Genomic DNA, 16404 nt, shown 5'->3' on the forward strand with positions numbered 1-16404 from the left:
CAACAACAACAACTTTATTCTTATATGCCGCCACCATCTCCCCGAAGGGACTCGGGATGGCTTACACAGGGACAAGCCCAAACAACGCCATAGCATAGCATTACATACACAAAATTTAACAGTAAAATTAAAACATTCAACAGAAGCAAAAACGACATAACAAAATAATTACTTTAAAAGCCTGGGCATCAATTTTGCGCTCGGCAGAAAGTGACCAGTGCAAGGCTCAAGGGTCCATAGGTAAAATCAGAGTGATAAGAAAGGAACATGGGGACAGATTCCATTAAAGTGCTGTATCATGTGGAATAAGGAACGGTGATAAAGTGCCATACAGTTCTATAAACATAGACAAGTAACAGTCTGATAACAAGTCTAATGGGCCTATTCATTCAAACGCGCTCCGGAACAACAATGTTTTCAATTCCCGGTGGAAGATGGGCAAAGAGGGAGCCAACCTGATCTCCCTTGGGAGTTCCAGAGCAGAGGGGCCACTGCTGAGAAGGCCCTCCCCCTTGTCGCCACCAGCCGCATTTGAGACAGAGGTGGGAGTGAGAGGAGCACCTCCCCCCAAGATCTTAAGAGTCCACGTAGGTTCATAGGGGAGGAGGCGATCGCGGAGATAGGCAGGTCCTGAACCGTTTATCATTGTTAGCCTGTATTCTTAGTACAGGAATATAGAGTAACTCTTTAAGCAAGAATGAGTCCACACCTTACTTTCCTAACAAAACCATGCTTTATATATTGGTCTGTTCAATATAGTCTGAAGGCACCTACTCAGATATCTCTAGTTTCTCATACCCCTCTTACTCCTAAATTGAACAGAACACCTCTACAGACTGTTTTCTCCAGCCTTAGCTCTAAGACAGGAATGGACAGGGTTCAGCCCTAGATGTTGGAATGCAACTCACAGCACTCCATCATATTGGCCATGTTGACTAAGGCCGATGAGAGCTACAGTCCAATAATATGTGGAATCCTGCATTTTTCTCACCCTCAATCTTAAGATTGAGGATGAGAAAAATGCAGGATTAAGATTGAGGGTTAAAAAAAATTCACATGCAGCTTCTCCAATGCCATGATAGAGCTAGGGTGCTCCCGAAGAAAGAAAAGAGAAAAGCTATAGTGTTATCCTCCCAATGCAGTTTGCTTAGCAGCATCATGGAAGGTATGTAAGAAAGGTGTTTACTTATTTCAAATATTGAATGTCTTGACCCTTTAGTTTCACAACTTATAGAGTGCCTCAAAATAAACTGGACTTATTAGACACAGTTCAAAATCTTACAAAAACAATGGAGCAGGAAAGAAAGACGCAACATACCATCAGCACTAGAACAGTTCTTATTAAGATATTTTGAAAAGACCAGGCAAACATAATTATTTTGTGGATTAACATTCATCCCACCTTAGAATACACTGAGATGACATTAACACCATTTCACTTCAGTTTAGGAATAGGCAATTCCACTATAATTAACCTGGGCAAAACTATGTGCCAACAGTAGTACTGCCTCCACCTCCACCAAGGCTCCTTCCATAACTTTTGAAAGGAAGAGTAAGGCAGAGATACAGACCCAAGATGTAAATACAATACAATAAGGAAGGGGTGAGAGGAGTCCATGTAAAAATTTTATTTACAAAAATGTTACCACTATATTTGATTTAATAACCCACATTTTCCATTTTCTTTAAGAGACTTGTAAAAAAATTATATCCAGGAATATATTGAAGGCTAGCAAGACCTGCTTTCCAGTCGGATCTGATAACCAATCGTCTGCCCAATCTTCTCTCTTCTTTCAGCCGCAACCCTTTCAGCAACAGCAATCGCAGCCAAACGCCTTGGCTGAGTGCAAAATATGCGACATGGTATTCCATTTTTGTAACTATCATCAAGTAGAAACTGAGGAATCTGAATACAGAAATGTTGTATTAATGACAAAATAATCTTCACAGATAAACTTTATGCAAGCAACTCAGACTGATAAAGCTATAAGGTCTATTGCAATGACAAAGATTATATAGAAAAGCTGCTTAGTCTCAAAAACCTCCAGACTAACAAAATAATATCATCAATGCAACTTAATTAGTGTTTACCCATTTGCAATCTGTTATTTCAAATCCTCTGAAGCCCATTTTTTTTAAACTTCAACATTCAAAAGTTTGCAGTCAACAGGAAGAAAATATGACTTGATGCATTCAAGTGCTCTTCCACTACCATCTTTTTACTCCAGGGAGACCTACAATCATAAACTTCAGTAACTGCAAAGAGGAAAGTTCAACAGCCCTTCCCAGGAGCTTAAAACTGTTCTCTTAACTATTTCTAAGAACCAAAGGAGAGTTTAAGTTATCAAAGTTGATTTCAAAAAACCTAAGAAATATTTCAATTTTCAATTTTAACACAGGTCAATATATTTTAATATCCAATTTCTTACGAACTTCCACTTTAAATTCTCATGAAATGCATACCTGTGTAGTTTTCCCTGATCCAGTTTCCCCCACAATCAAAACAACTTTATTTTCTTTAATAATTCTAACAATTTCATCTTGCTTTTCATAAACTGGTAGAGACTGGCGAAATGAATCAAATTCTGATTCTCCACGTTTCACCGGGATTTGAGGAATGCCATTATTAAGTCGGCCACTTGTTTTACTCATTTCTCTGTTCTCTAAAAAAAAATATAATAAGATTATTCCAAACTGAGCATTAGTTAATCATGACAAACAATACACTATAGAAACACTGCCTTTCAAATTATTAGGAAAAGACAGAAATGCTTTGAGTGTGTTAAAGAAAAAAATATCTATATCTATTAGTCCCTTAAATTTTTTCTCAGTGTTCAATTCTTACAAGACTACTTAGGACTAAAATGTTTGGGTTTTGATCCAGACATTCCATGAGTGATCGACTTGAAGAATCCTTGCACATGTACAAGAGAAGGAAGGATTTCCATAAATTCTTTTTAGACTGTCAAAATTAGAACATGGGAAAACCTCCAGAACAGTAAAAGTGGCTCCTGGAGGAACCATGAATCACGAAAAACAGAAGTCTCCCGTTCTACTTCCAAGTGCTGGACTGCAACTTCTTCCATTAAAAAAAAAATCAAATTTCAAATGGTAGCAGTAGTAATACAAGCATGGTACCAGTATGCACTTCTTAAAGTGAAAAAGCAATTCATAATTTTGCACATTTTGGAGTTTTCCAGCCAAAATTATCAGCTTTCAAGGAAGGAAAGCATTTACTCTTCCTTGAAAACCAGTTATTTAAAAAAAAGTGAATACAGTTATGCCGGAGCCCCCGGTGACACAGCAGATTAAACCGCTAAGCTGATGAACTTGCTGACTGAAAGGTCAGCGGTTCGAATCTGGGGAGCGGGGTGAGTTCCCGCTGTTAGCCCAAGCTTCTGCCAACCTAGCAGTTAGAAAACAAGAAATCTGAATAGATTATTAATAGGTACCGCTCCGGCAGGAAAGTAACGGACAGCGCCGGCTCTTCGAGTTAGAAATGGAGACGAGCACCAACCTCTAGAGTCAGACACAATGAGATTTAATGTCAGGGGAAAACCTTTACCTTACTACAGTTATGCCAGCTACTCAACTGTTTTGCAGCTCAAGATCAATCAGCATGATATGGTAGCCATCAGAAAGTTCTCTAATGCTTTCTAAGTATGAAACTTAGCAACTAATTCTCCTTCCCACAGTCTACGATTATATCAATAAGCTAAATATACTTCGCTTACCAGCTTCAACAGCAAACACATTTCCTCTTTCTGTCTTTGGCAGAAGCTCTGTGCGCTCTTTATTGGTGACAGGAAAGCGCTGTACAAGACTCCTAATAGCATGTTTTGTGTTTGGGATCAAATTACATGTCATGACTGCATGTGCCAACTCTGATCCATCTTTTTTCTTCACTGTTAGGTATCTGTTTGCTCCTTTCCTGCAAAATTATAATATTTAATATTTATCACCAAGAATGAGAGAACCAAATACATTTAAATCATGCAAATGGAAATAGCAGTTTCAGAAGATATAGACTTACCCCTTACTTTTAGAAATCAGACCAAGAGACTGACTCAATCGATGAATAAATGCTCTTTCAGTACTTGTGAAGGATGAAGGAAATTCCATTTCTAATGAGAAAAAAACAAAGGAGAAAAAAAATTAACATCAGAGATTCCCCTGCATCAGGACTGCACAACCTGTGGCTCTCCAGGTAGGTGTTTGGGCCTCCAACTCACAGAAGCCCAAGCCAGCTTGTCCAACGGATACAAATTCTGAGAGCTGAAGTTCAAAACACCTAGAGGGCTACAGTTGTGCAGGTCTGCCCCACATGAAAAAGAGGCAACTATTTCTTAAGCAAAGTGAACCAAGGCAACAGCCACATATGTATTTACTTGGACGTTCACTAACTGGGCATTATGTTTCCCCTAATGAATGTTATTAGAAATACAGTAAACCAAAGGAACCATTTCATAAAATGTTTAGTTTCAGACAATTAGTTATATGAGAAGTAGCCCATAACACTTTAAATACAATTGGATAAACAGAGGATAGGTTGCTGAACAGCTATCGATCAGGTCAGTGCAGCAGAACCTTTTTGTTTAAAAGAGCTCAGTATTCACAAGCTAAAAACAAATCAGAAGGGCCAACCATGACTATCATATCTTCTGATGACGCTTTCTAAAGTCTATATTAACCTGATAAGGTAAGGTAATGATATTCCTGTCAATAGGCCTTGCTTTATACATGAATGCATGCATAATGCTACATCTACAATCTACTCAATTATGAGGAAGGACTTGGGTCTTGATACAAATATTTGCACAACAAAGATCCAAGGTTCACAGGATTGTTGTATGTTTTCCGGGCTGTATGGCCATGTTCTAGAAGTATTCTCTCCTGACGTTTCGCCCACATCTATGGCAGGCATCCTCAAAGGTTGTGAGGCAGCCTCTGAGGATGCCTGCCATAGATGTGGGTGAAACATCAGGAGGGAATGCTTCTAGAACATGGCCATACAGCCCGGAAAACCTACAACATTCCTGTGATCCAGGCCATGAAAGCCTTCGACAACACATCCAAGGTGCAATTTCATCTGGCCCATTGCCTCTTCCAGGCATTCATTCAGAGGAGACAAACTACCCTTAGCTGAGGCTAAGGATAGCGTATTTTTGAAGGCATGAAGAAATACATTTGGGTGTCATCAGCATACTGATAACACCCAACTCCCATGCCTATGGATGATTTCTAATGGCTTCATGTAAATATTAAAGAGCATTGGGGATAGAACAGCACCTTGTGAGACACCACATAACAGCTCCTTTTTTGAGGAGCAGCTATCCCCAAGAGCCACCATCTGGAAACTGCCTGAGGGGTATGACTGAAACCACTGCAACACAGTGCCTCCAATTCCTAGCCCCTCCTGGCATTCCAGAAGAATACCATGGTTGATGGTATCAAAGGCCGGTGAGAGGTCTAGAAGCACCAACAGGGACAAACTTCCCCTGTTGGTGTTGAGACGGAGATAATCTACTAAGGCAGTGGTTCTCAACCTGTGGGTTCCCAGATGTTTTGGCCTTCAGCTCCCAGAAATCCTAACAGCTAGTAAACTAGCTGGGATTTCTGGGCTAGCTGGGATTTCTGGGAGTTGTACACCAAAATACCTGGGGACCAACAGGTTGAGAACCACTGCACTAAGGGGACCATAGAAGTCTCCTCTGAAGCCAGTTTGAAATGAGTCAAATAAGTGTTTCCAACTATAGAAGGTGCTATAGGCAATATTTCAGAGGAAAGATAAAAGGTTTTCCCCTGACATTGTCTAGTGGTGTCCAACTCTGGGGGTTGGTGCACATCTCCATTTCTAAGTCGAAGAGCCGGCGTTGTCTGTAGACACCTCCAAGGTCATGTGACCAGCATGACTGCATGGAGCACCGTTACCTTCCCACCAGAGCGGTACCTATTGATCTACTCACATTTGCATGTTTTCGAACTGCTAGGTTGGCAGAAGCTGGGGCCGACAATGGGAGCCTGCCCCGCTCCCCAGATTACCGCCGACCTTTCAGTCAGCAAATTCAGCAGCTCAGCGGTTTAACCCGCTGTGCCATCGGAGGGGGCCTCCATTTCAAAGGAAGGAACTGGCAAACCCACCTCTGAGCCATCCGTGCCAAAGGAAATTCATGGAGACATCCTGAGTTGATTCACAATGATATCTTTGGGTGCCTCTACACCAGGCATGGTGGTTGCTGGTAGGCTGTTAGGAATTGTGGGAGTTGAAGTCCAACACACCCGGAGGGCTGAAATTTGCCCATGCCTGCCTGGAGCCCCGGGGGCACAGTGTGTTAAAGCACTGAGCTGCTGAACTTGCAGACTGAAAGGTCCCAGGTTCAAACCCTGGGAGCGGAGTGAGTGCTCACTGTTGCTCCAGCTTCTGCCAACCTAGCAGTTCGAAAACATGCCAATGTGAGTAGATCAATAGGTACCACTCCGGCAGGAAGGTAACAGCGCTCCATGCAGTCATGCCGGCCACATGACCTTGGAGGTGTCTATGGACAATGCCGGCTCTTTGGCTTAGAAATGGAGATGAGCACCAACCCCCAGTAAGACTTGACTAGACTTAACGTCAGGGGAAACCTTTACCTTTACTGCTCTACACTGTAGAATTAACGCGGTTTGAAACCACTTTACCTGCTATGCGTCGTGGGAGTTGTGCATTATTCCCTATATACACTGTACATGATGTTGTGGTGTTGCAAATTAAAAACAAAACATAAAAAAGTTGTCATGTTAGTCAAACACTGACTTTTGGCCCACCAGAGAAGGCTAAAAACCTTGCAAAACCACAACTCCCAGGAGCCAACAGTGGTGTCAAGCGGCGTCCATTCTGCAGTGCAGACGGCCCCTCCTCCCGGCCTCGACCCAAATGGGCCCAAACGTCACCTCGCTGGTCTCCGTATCGGAACCGCTCCAGGGCGATGTTGACGGCGATTTTAACCTCTTCGTCGATGCGGATGTCCTTCAGCCCCTTGGACCGGCCGCCGCCACCGCGGGAGGAGGCCGAGGAGGTGGAGGCAGCCATGGAGATGGAGGGCCCGCTGAGGGCCGGAGGCCGCGGGGAGACGCTGCTCGGCCGGGACATCCCTCGCCGGCTCTCCTCAGAAAGCGCCGGAAGCCGAGAAGGAAAGCGAAAGGATGAGGAGCGAAAAGGGGCAGGGCCTCGGCGCGCGCGCTGTCCTACGTCACGGCCCCCTGGGCGGGAAAAGAGGCGAGTTCGAAATCGCAGGAGTGAGGAAGCCTCTTCTATCTGTTGTGGGCAGGACGCGCATGCGCCTCACGCTTTTGTCTGATCACGCCGAACACATGCATTTCTACCGCCCTCTGTTTTGGACTTCAACTCTGAGTCTCTGTACATTGACTATTGAAGCAGAGGCTTCTGGGAGTTGAAGTCCAAAGCGGTGATGCTCAAACTCAGGGCTTCCAGGGATTTTGAACTTCACCTCCGAGTCTCTGTCTTTGATTGTAGCAAAGGCATATGGGAGCTGAAGGACAATTAGGTGGATGAAGGTTTCAAGCAGGCATGGGCAAGCTTCGGCCCTCCAGGTGTTTTGGACTTCAACTCTCACAATTGCTAACAGCCGACAGGCTGTTAGGAATTGTGGGAATTGAAGTCCAAAACACCTGGAGGGCCGAGGTTTGCCCATGCCTGCTTTAAATATTTATTTATTATTAGATAAGTAAATACAGTAATTAATAATAATGACAAGGCATGGATTCAACAATATTTGAATGCCCCTAGGTTCAACACCCCAGTAGAGGCTAGATTTATCAGGGAGATATTTTTGTTTTCAGTATGAGAAGATCCTTGGCAGGATAACTAAATAAATAATTTTCGGCAGGGCTTTTTTTTTCTTGTAATCTCTGGGCCCTTTCCACACAGGCCCAAAATATATATATATATAACCCAAAATATCAAGGCAGAAAATCTTACACTATCTGCTTTGAACTGGATTAGATATCTGAATTCACACTGCCATATAACCCAGTTCAAAGCAGATAATGTGGGATTTTATTCAGCTGTGTGGCAGGGGCCTCTGTGGCCCCTTCTTCACTGCCATATAATCCAGATTATAAAAGCAGGTAATCCACATTGTCTCCTTTGAACTGGATTATTTATTATTTATTTTATTTATTTACGACATTTATATCCCGCCTTTCTCACCCCGAAGGGGACTCGGAACGGCTTACAAGTTATATGTACATACAATATATTATATTATTAGTATAGCACAATATTAGTATTCTATATTACTATAATGTATTATATCACTATTGTGCAATATTATTAGTAATATTACATATTGAACTATTATGTTGTATTATTAGTATTATATTGTATTACATTATTATCAATATTATATGTATATGCAATATATTGTATTATTAGCATAGCACAATACTAGTATTATATATTAATATATTATTCCTGGGGGGGGGGGGGGGCTGCCAACTGATGATCCAGGAGACATGGTGGAACTCTGGTGGAATATGGTGGATTATGAGTCTACACTGCCATATAATCCAGTAGATCATTTGATTTTTATATGGCAGTGTAAAAGGGGCCTGTTTTAGCCTAAAAGGTCACTAATATCTAGTGGCAGTATAAAGTTGTTATACAATGTTGTGATTTCTTCAGTATCTGAGCCAGATTGTCTCTATGTGCTGGTTGCAGAGAGGATAAATGGGAAGGTGCTGCTTTTATATTTCTGCCTCATCTATGACCTTCCCACAGGTTTCTGGCTGGCCACAGTGAGGCCCCATCTACGGCCCCATGTACACTGCCATATAAAATCCCGATTATCTGCTTTGAATGGAATACGAGGCCCCTCCCACACAGCTGTATAAAATCCCACAATATCTGCTTTGAACTGGGTTATCTCAGTCCACACTGAGTTCAAAGCAGATAATGTGGGATTTTATACAGTTGTGTGGAAGGGGCCTCATATAATCCCATTCAATGCAGATAATCGGGATTTTATATGGCAGTGTAGATGGGTCCTACGCTGCCTTATAAAATCCAAATTATCTGCTTTGAACTGGATTATGCGGCAGTGTAGACTCATATAATCCAGTTCAAAGCAGATAATCTGGATTATATGACAGTGTAGATCCAACTTGAGAAGAGATACATGTTGGACTGGATACATTGATTGTGCTTTTCCTGCATGGCAGGGGGTTGGACTAGATGGCTTATGTGGTCTCTTCCAACTCTATTTTTCTATGATTCTATGGATAGTGCCTTGGAGTCATCCTGCCTGATTCTCTGATGATGATGATGATTATAAATTGTATTTCTTACACACCTTTCCTCAAGACACGAGGCAGGGTACAACATAGTTAAAATATACAGGTAAAACATAAAACCATTAAAACACAAATGCTAACAAGTCATAGATGTAAGATTAAAACACACTGAAATAACTCATATCAGTAAAATGCCAGTTCAACTTCATAGTTTAAATATAGTTTTAGCTGCTGATGAATAGGATAAGGATGATTCATACTGCTGCCGCTATTTTTCAGAGGATAATTAGTTTTGAAAGAGAATTCTGTTCTTGTGTGAATACTTGCCTTACTTTCACCTTTTTGGGATTAATAAATTTGTTATATTGCCAAACTAGCAGTACTATATAACAGATTGGCTCACAAGCCCAATGTCCTGTGACTTTTTGATTAATTGGAAATATGGCCACTCTTCCCAGGTTTCCCTGTTCCTGCTGAGTTTAACTGCAATCCATACTATTGTTGGAGAGGAATAGACATGCCCAGAAAAACATGTTATTGTTATGAACCCTTAATTTACAATCCGAAGCATTGAGCAGTGACTTGGTGCACAGACTCCCCCCCCCCCTATTATTATTATTATTATTATTTTTTACAAAAAACACTCATGGTGCATATGAAATCTGTGGGAATGAAATAAATATAACTCAACACAGCAATCCAGGTTTTTTGTTTTCTTGTGGGCAATGCCTAATAAGTATGAGGGCATTACTATAAAATTTATTGCTATGCATGGGGTAAAATCCTATGAAACTAGAGCTTTAAACATGTGTGTATACTATAGGAAGCAATGCTGCTATCAAGTCACTTAAACATTGCTTCCAACTTGTGTGTGCACTGCCAAAGGTGTCTGAAAGTTTTGTTGTATTGTATGTATTTTATAAATTGGCCACAAGGTGGTAGCAGTCCAACAACTATATTTCTATGTTATATTGGTCAATATAAATTTAAGAATAATTTTGTTCTCCATTTATTTAGATACCATTATACCACATGACTTGCCCAAAGCAATTTAATAGAATTCTGTTTAACAAATTGAATGTGATCAGGCAGCCCAACCCATCTCAGGCATGTTTACTTACATCTGAGTGAGTTCAGTAGTCCTGAGAAACTATACGAAAATTTAGCGAAGTAAGGATAGTGCTAAGATAATAAGATACACTTTTTGGAATCTTCTACAGTAAAGTCAGTTACGGCTGTATTCATGGTATATAAAGTTAACATGGCTATACAAAACCGGGGGATTGGGAGTCAATTAAGTGAGAATCAAACATTATCAATGTTGGTGGTTGTTTATTACCTGAGGGTTTGGCTCAGGTCCCTCATCACTATAAGCCAGGATGCAGGTGCCGTATCAAATGTTTTATTCAGCTTTGTGCCCTAGAGCAATTTCCTCTCACAATTTAACTGTGGCAGCAAAGAGCCCTTGTTTTCATTCTTATTTGTATAGCTATTTCAATGTGTGTGGTGCTTAATAATGTACATTTCAATCTGGGTTGCCCACAAGAAGAATATTGTTTCCCTTGATGGATGCTGTGAAAAGGACAGGTGGAGTGCAACTTGCATCAACTTCTGGACCTATAAATATCTCAAGCTTTTAGCATTGCAGCAATTCAAGAATTTTTGGAAGTCCACATATTCCTCAACCATTCATGGCTTGGAGTGCTTAGCACAAGCTCTGACTGGTGAACTAGCAACAACCTTTCATGAGCAGGGATAACTGTCTACATACTGCTAATGTCCTGATTAAACTGCTGCAATTTATTTCATACTGGCCTGGCCATGAATATCACTCAAAAAGTACAGAAACCACAGTGTGTACAAAATACTGCAGCAATATTGCTGACAGGAACACAATACAGTCTTAAAGGAACTCCAGTGGTTGCCAATCTGCTTCTATTCTGAATTCAGAGTGCTAATGTAATGTAGTGGTTAGCTAGGACCGTGGATAAAAGGATTCATGCCCAGTGAACGTATGCTAAACCAAAAGGGTCAGAACAGAATAACAACTCACCAGGTTGAAGACAAGCCATGGAGGTTTAATACAATTTGGCCAAAAGGGATACAAGTACAAGCAAGATGCATAAAAGGTATAAGCATACACAATAATAATAATAATAATACCACCGTAAAAACACAATCCAGAGCAGAAGAGAAAACTGGCAAAAGAAGGCTCTCTACTGACAGTTCCTGGGGAAAATTGAGAGCCAAATTGACAAAGAAAAAACATGGTTGTGGCTCACAAATGGAACTTTGAAAAAGGAGATGGAGGGCCTGATTCTGGCAGCCCAAGAACAAGCCATTAGAACCAATGCCATCAAAGCCAAAATTGAAAAGTCGACAACAGATCCCAAATGTAGTCTCTGCAAGGAAGCAGATGAAACAATAGATCACATCCTCAGCTGCTGCAAGAAGATCGCACAGGTAGACTACAAGCAGAGGCATAACTCTGTTGCTCAGATGATTCATTGGAACTTGTGCCACAAATACCATCTGCCTGCGACAAAGAACTGGTGGAATCACAAGCTGGAAAATGTTACAGAGAATGAACATGTCAAACTACTCTGGGATTTCCAAATTCAGACACACAGAGTTTTGGAGCACAATACTCCTGACCTTATGATCATGTTAAAAAACAAAGAATGGATTATTGATGTTGCAATCCCAGGTGACAGCAGGATTAAAGAGAAACAACTGGAAAAGCTGATATGATATGAGGATTTAAAGATGGAATTACAAAGACTCTGGCACAAACCAGTCAAGGTGGTCCCAGTGGTGATTGGCACACTGGGTGTAGTGCCTCAAGACCTTGGCCTGCACTTAAACACACTCGGCGCTGACAAAATGACCATCTGCCAGCTGCAGAAGGCCACCTTACTGGGATCTGCTTGCATTATTCGCCGATACATCACACAGTCTTACACACTTGGGAAGTGTCCGACATGTGGTCAAATTCAACAGCCAGCAGAATGTCTGCTGTGGACTCATCTTATTGTGTTTCAAATAATAATAATAATAATAATAATAATAATAATAATAATAATAATAATAATAGTTTATATCCCGCCACCATCTCCCAAAGTGATTCAGGGTGGCTCAGAAACACTCAAGGTGTGACACAAAATACAAAAGCCAACAAGTGCAGAACAAAACATAGGCAATAAACAGTCAACACAGTATCACAAATTCATAGTACCCCCGGTAAAAAACAATAAAATACAGTAATTGCTGTACATAAAACAGCAGTAATTGATCTCAGAATTGTAAAGTGCTAAAAAAGAGTCAACAATCCTCATATGTATTATAAGAGAGTCTAAACATGATCGAAGGCTTCTCAGAAAAGCCAGGTCTTTAATTGTGTGTGGAAGGTTTGGAGGGCAGGGGCTAGCCTGATCTCCCTTGGGAGGACATTCCAGAGCCGGGGGGCCACCACCAAGAAGTCCTTCTTTCTCTCGTTCCTACCAACCGCACTTGAAACAGAGATGGGACCGAGAGAAGAGCCTCCCCTGTAGATCTTAAAGTCATGCCGGTTCATAGAAAGAGATGTGGTCTCAAAGATAGGTTGGACCCAAAGCGTAAAGGGCTTTATAGGTAATAACCTGCACTTTGAATTGGGTCCGGAAACTCATTGGCAGCCAGAGAAGTAGGACGTCTTATAGAGTTTGGCAGCCGTTAAAACCTCCCACTCCCTCCCCTGATTGGCCAAAAAAAGGCCGGCCAGGATACAAGCCCAGATTGGCTGGAAGCTCTGCTGACATTGATGCCTCTAGGCAGAGATTTCCTTGGTGAAGAAAATGTTGGCTGAGGATTGGTCATGCAAGAGACCAATTAGCTGGTGCAATGCCCTTCTGGGAGGAAGTGTAATCTGGAGAGACAAAGTTAAAGAAACGTTAATGAGCTTTTAATTAGCTCAACAAAAACGAGAGCTTCAGGAAACAAAAGTATGAGAATCTTGGAACAAAGGTGATGATACTGGGCCATCAGATGCTTGGTTGTTAAATAAAGTAGTTAACAAATGCATATGTTTAAGTCTCTGTGGGCACCAATCTCAGCCTTGGGCGAGCCATGTGGGTATACAAACAGTCTTGGGCTTATCTGGGTTGGCATGGGAAGTCACCTGTCTTTGCATACAAATAAACAATGGACTCGGTGATGCCTAGCTTGGGAAACTGCCAGAGGGACTTGTCCAGCTTTCTTGATCCCAGGGGATTATCTCTGTGGGGTCATAGAGGGTTACCTATCTCTGAACTACATCTTTGATACATTTTATAAAGCTGTTTATATAGATTTTATGTACAAGATAGATACAGTGTTCCCTTACTACTTTGTGGTTCACTTTTCGCTCCCTCGCTGTTTAGCGGGTTTTCAATTAATATTAATGTACACATTTATCGCAGTATTTTTGCTGTTTCGCAGGTTTTTGCAGTGTGCAAAGGGTTTTGGAAGGGGGGAAAGGGAGAAATAAAGGGAGAGGGGGGAGGCTAGGGAAGGGTTGGAAATAAAAAGGGTTAATTAGCTTCCATTTTTCTTCCATGCTGGTGTACTGTATATTGTAACTGCTAAAATAAAGTGCAGACTGCATTGTAGTAAGTGGTCTGTGGTTTGCTCTCCTCCACACATAGAATAAATATTGTGTCCCTACTTCGCGGATTTTCACTTATTGCAGGTGGTCCTGGAATGTAACCCCGCGATAAGTGAGGGAACACTGTACAGTCTATAGTTAAAGGATACAAGTTACACAGAAAATCATAAAAGAGAAACAATTTATTGAAGGGTTAGATATAACGTCTTTGAGGGGGAAACTGCTGTTAGTCTGCCCCTGATCTCCTGGTGCCTTGAACTTACAAAAATCTGGAAAATGTTTTTTTTTTAAAGCAAAAATTATATATTTACTCCTGAACCCTTGATAAACTATAAATCTTAAAGGGAGGGGCATTATCGTGTCTCGATAACATTAACATTTAAAGTGCCAAATGGCTTGGGACTTTGTTATCAAAAAGAACACATGTTTCTTTATATGTGTGCCTGAGATCTGTTTAGAATTAATTTAGTTTGACCCCACTTTAACTGCCATGCCTCAATGCTATAAGATTATGGGAACTGTAGTTTCACAAAGTCTTTAGCCTTCTCTGCCAAAGGGGGCTAGTGACTCACAGCTCCTGTGATTCCATTGCTGTGAGCCATGGCAGTTAAATTAGTGCCAAAGTACTTTACTTTTAAGTGTAGATGTGGCCAGGGGCTTGGTGGGAGTGGACTCCTCATACCACTTATCACACTAGAGCTTAAAGAATAGGCATCCCATTTGAAATCCTGTAGCTGCCTCCTACAGAATTCTGAGGTTTGTAGATTAGGGGAAGGGCCTTTAAAATGATCAGCTGGAGAGATTCTGGGTGTCACAAACTACACACCCCAGAATTTAGCCACAGATTTCAGAGGGGTGCCTACTCTTTCAGCTCTAGTGTGATAGGGATGGACACTTCCTTTGACAGCTAAGCCCAATGGCCTAGTGCTGACCCTTTGTGGGCCTAAAATACATATCCTCTATTATAGTCTTGAAATCTCCTGCCCAAACTACTGTGCAGCATTGTGGGGTTGCCTTTGAATATTGCTTGGAAATCACTTTCTGGGGTCTCTAGTTCAAAAACACATCTCCTCTGGCACTTGGAAGGGATTTTACTAGTGCCTTGTCCATTTCTTTACACAATTCAAAGGGTTGGCACTATTAAAAAATACAGATGTTAGATCCTGTTAACAATGATCATAAGTTCCACAATACTGCAAATTTATCATTATTCAATATTGCAAAATAGTTAACCAGCCAACATTATATGCAGTCTAGTAAATTTATTTGCATAACCATTCCACTTAATCTGATATTAGTGGTGTGCCTCTCCCAAACTTTATGAGAGTCCCCAGCTACAAAAAGAACAATACTGATATGACAGGGGAAAGCCTTGCTTTGTTAAGAACCATGTTAACCATACTTCTGTGAAAAATTATTATAATTATCATCATATTTATTTATTTCCCACATGTTCTCTCCGCAAGGACTCAAAGTGGCTAAAATTATTTGTCCATTTATTCCCTTGGAATACATTGGAGCAAGGGAAACAAAATTAATGTTCACTGTACCCATCTTTCCAAACAGGACAGTAAATAAAACACTTTGCATTATCTCTTGAAAGACAATATTGTATAAACAAGGGAACCAGCACCAGGAGCCCAGAAGAGTTTAGAAGTGTTAAGTCTCTTGTGCAATAGTTACTCGTCTAGAAGCTCTGATGATCCAACAAGTAACCTATAAACTTTCAGCCCATAAACCATGGCTCAATAAAAATGCATCCTTCTAAGTTAACTGAAGCGATGCAGGCTGTTAGAAGTCTTTGATCTTCTCTTTGACAAGTTGGAAACATAAAACCACTGTCAGGTATGTACTTGCTGTCTTAAGGAATTTTGTTCACTATTTCATCTTCTCTAGCCATAATCTCCCTTTATGATGAATTACTTTCTGTTTGCTTTGGGGTGATGCACGACATATTTTTGGCCTTTATAATACACTAAAACCAGAGTTGGAGTGTAAAATACATGTGGTTACATTCCCATTAGATACATCCTTTTTCTCAACATCAGTTACTAATTTATAGCAAATATGGTGCAACCAACATATAGATTGCTGTCTGTCGCAAATATACCTAGGAAGATGAAATTGGCAATAATTTCATAACTGTGCAATGCAAACAAGTGCAATTATCATGTAAGAATCTACATGCAGAGTGTATTTTCATTTCTACATATTGTGTTTCACACTAGAACATAATATGTAAAAGAACATTTATATGGGTGGATTTTTGTTGTTTATTTGTTCAGTCAATTCCAACTCTTTGTGACCTCATGGACCAGCCTAGGCCAGAGCTTACTGTTGGCCGTCACCACCCCCAGCTCCTTCAAGGTCGAGTCAGTCATTTCAAGGATAACATCGATCCATCCTGCCTTTAGTTGGCCCCTCTTTCTAATTCCTTCCATTTTCCCCAGCATCATCTTCTCCAAGGTATCCTGTCTTCTCATTACGTGGCC

The 16404-nt window shown here is 41.0% G+C and overlaps 1 protein-coding gene across 3 annotated transcripts in view; it reads right to left on the reverse strand.

Moving 5' to 3' along the window:
* Positions 1–7542, reverse strand: part of ythdc2 (YTH N6-methyladenosine RNA binding protein C2) — a 38700-nt gene extending 31158 nt beyond the window's left edge. The window contains exons 1-5 of one of the 3 annotated variants that reach the window (XM_062972171.1): positions 6931–7542; positions 4034–4124; positions 3735–3931; positions 2464–2663; positions 1740–1906 (exon numbers count right to left, since the gene is read on the reverse strand). In XM_062972171.1, coding sequence (XP_062828241.1) covers positions 1740–1906; positions 2464–2663; positions 3735–3931; positions 4034–4124; positions 6931–7129 — 854 coding nt within the window. In that variant the 5' untranslated portion in view covers positions 7130–7542. Of the gene's footprint in view, positions 1–1671; positions 1907–2463; positions 2664–3734; positions 3932–4033; positions 4125–6930 lie in introns of those variants that run through there. The other 2 variants (XM_062972172.1, XM_062972173.1) reach the window with 2 other exon arrangements.
* Between the last annotated feature and the right edge of the window lie 8862 nt (positions 7543–16404).

Source organism: Anolis carolinensis, chromosome 2, assembly GCF_035594765.1.
Source record: "Anolis carolinensis isolate JA03-04 chromosome 2, rAnoCar3.1.pri, whole genome shotgun sequence".
Taxonomy (NCBI): Eukaryota; Metazoa; Chordata; class Lepidosauria; order Squamata; family Dactyloidae; genus Anolis; species Anolis carolinensis.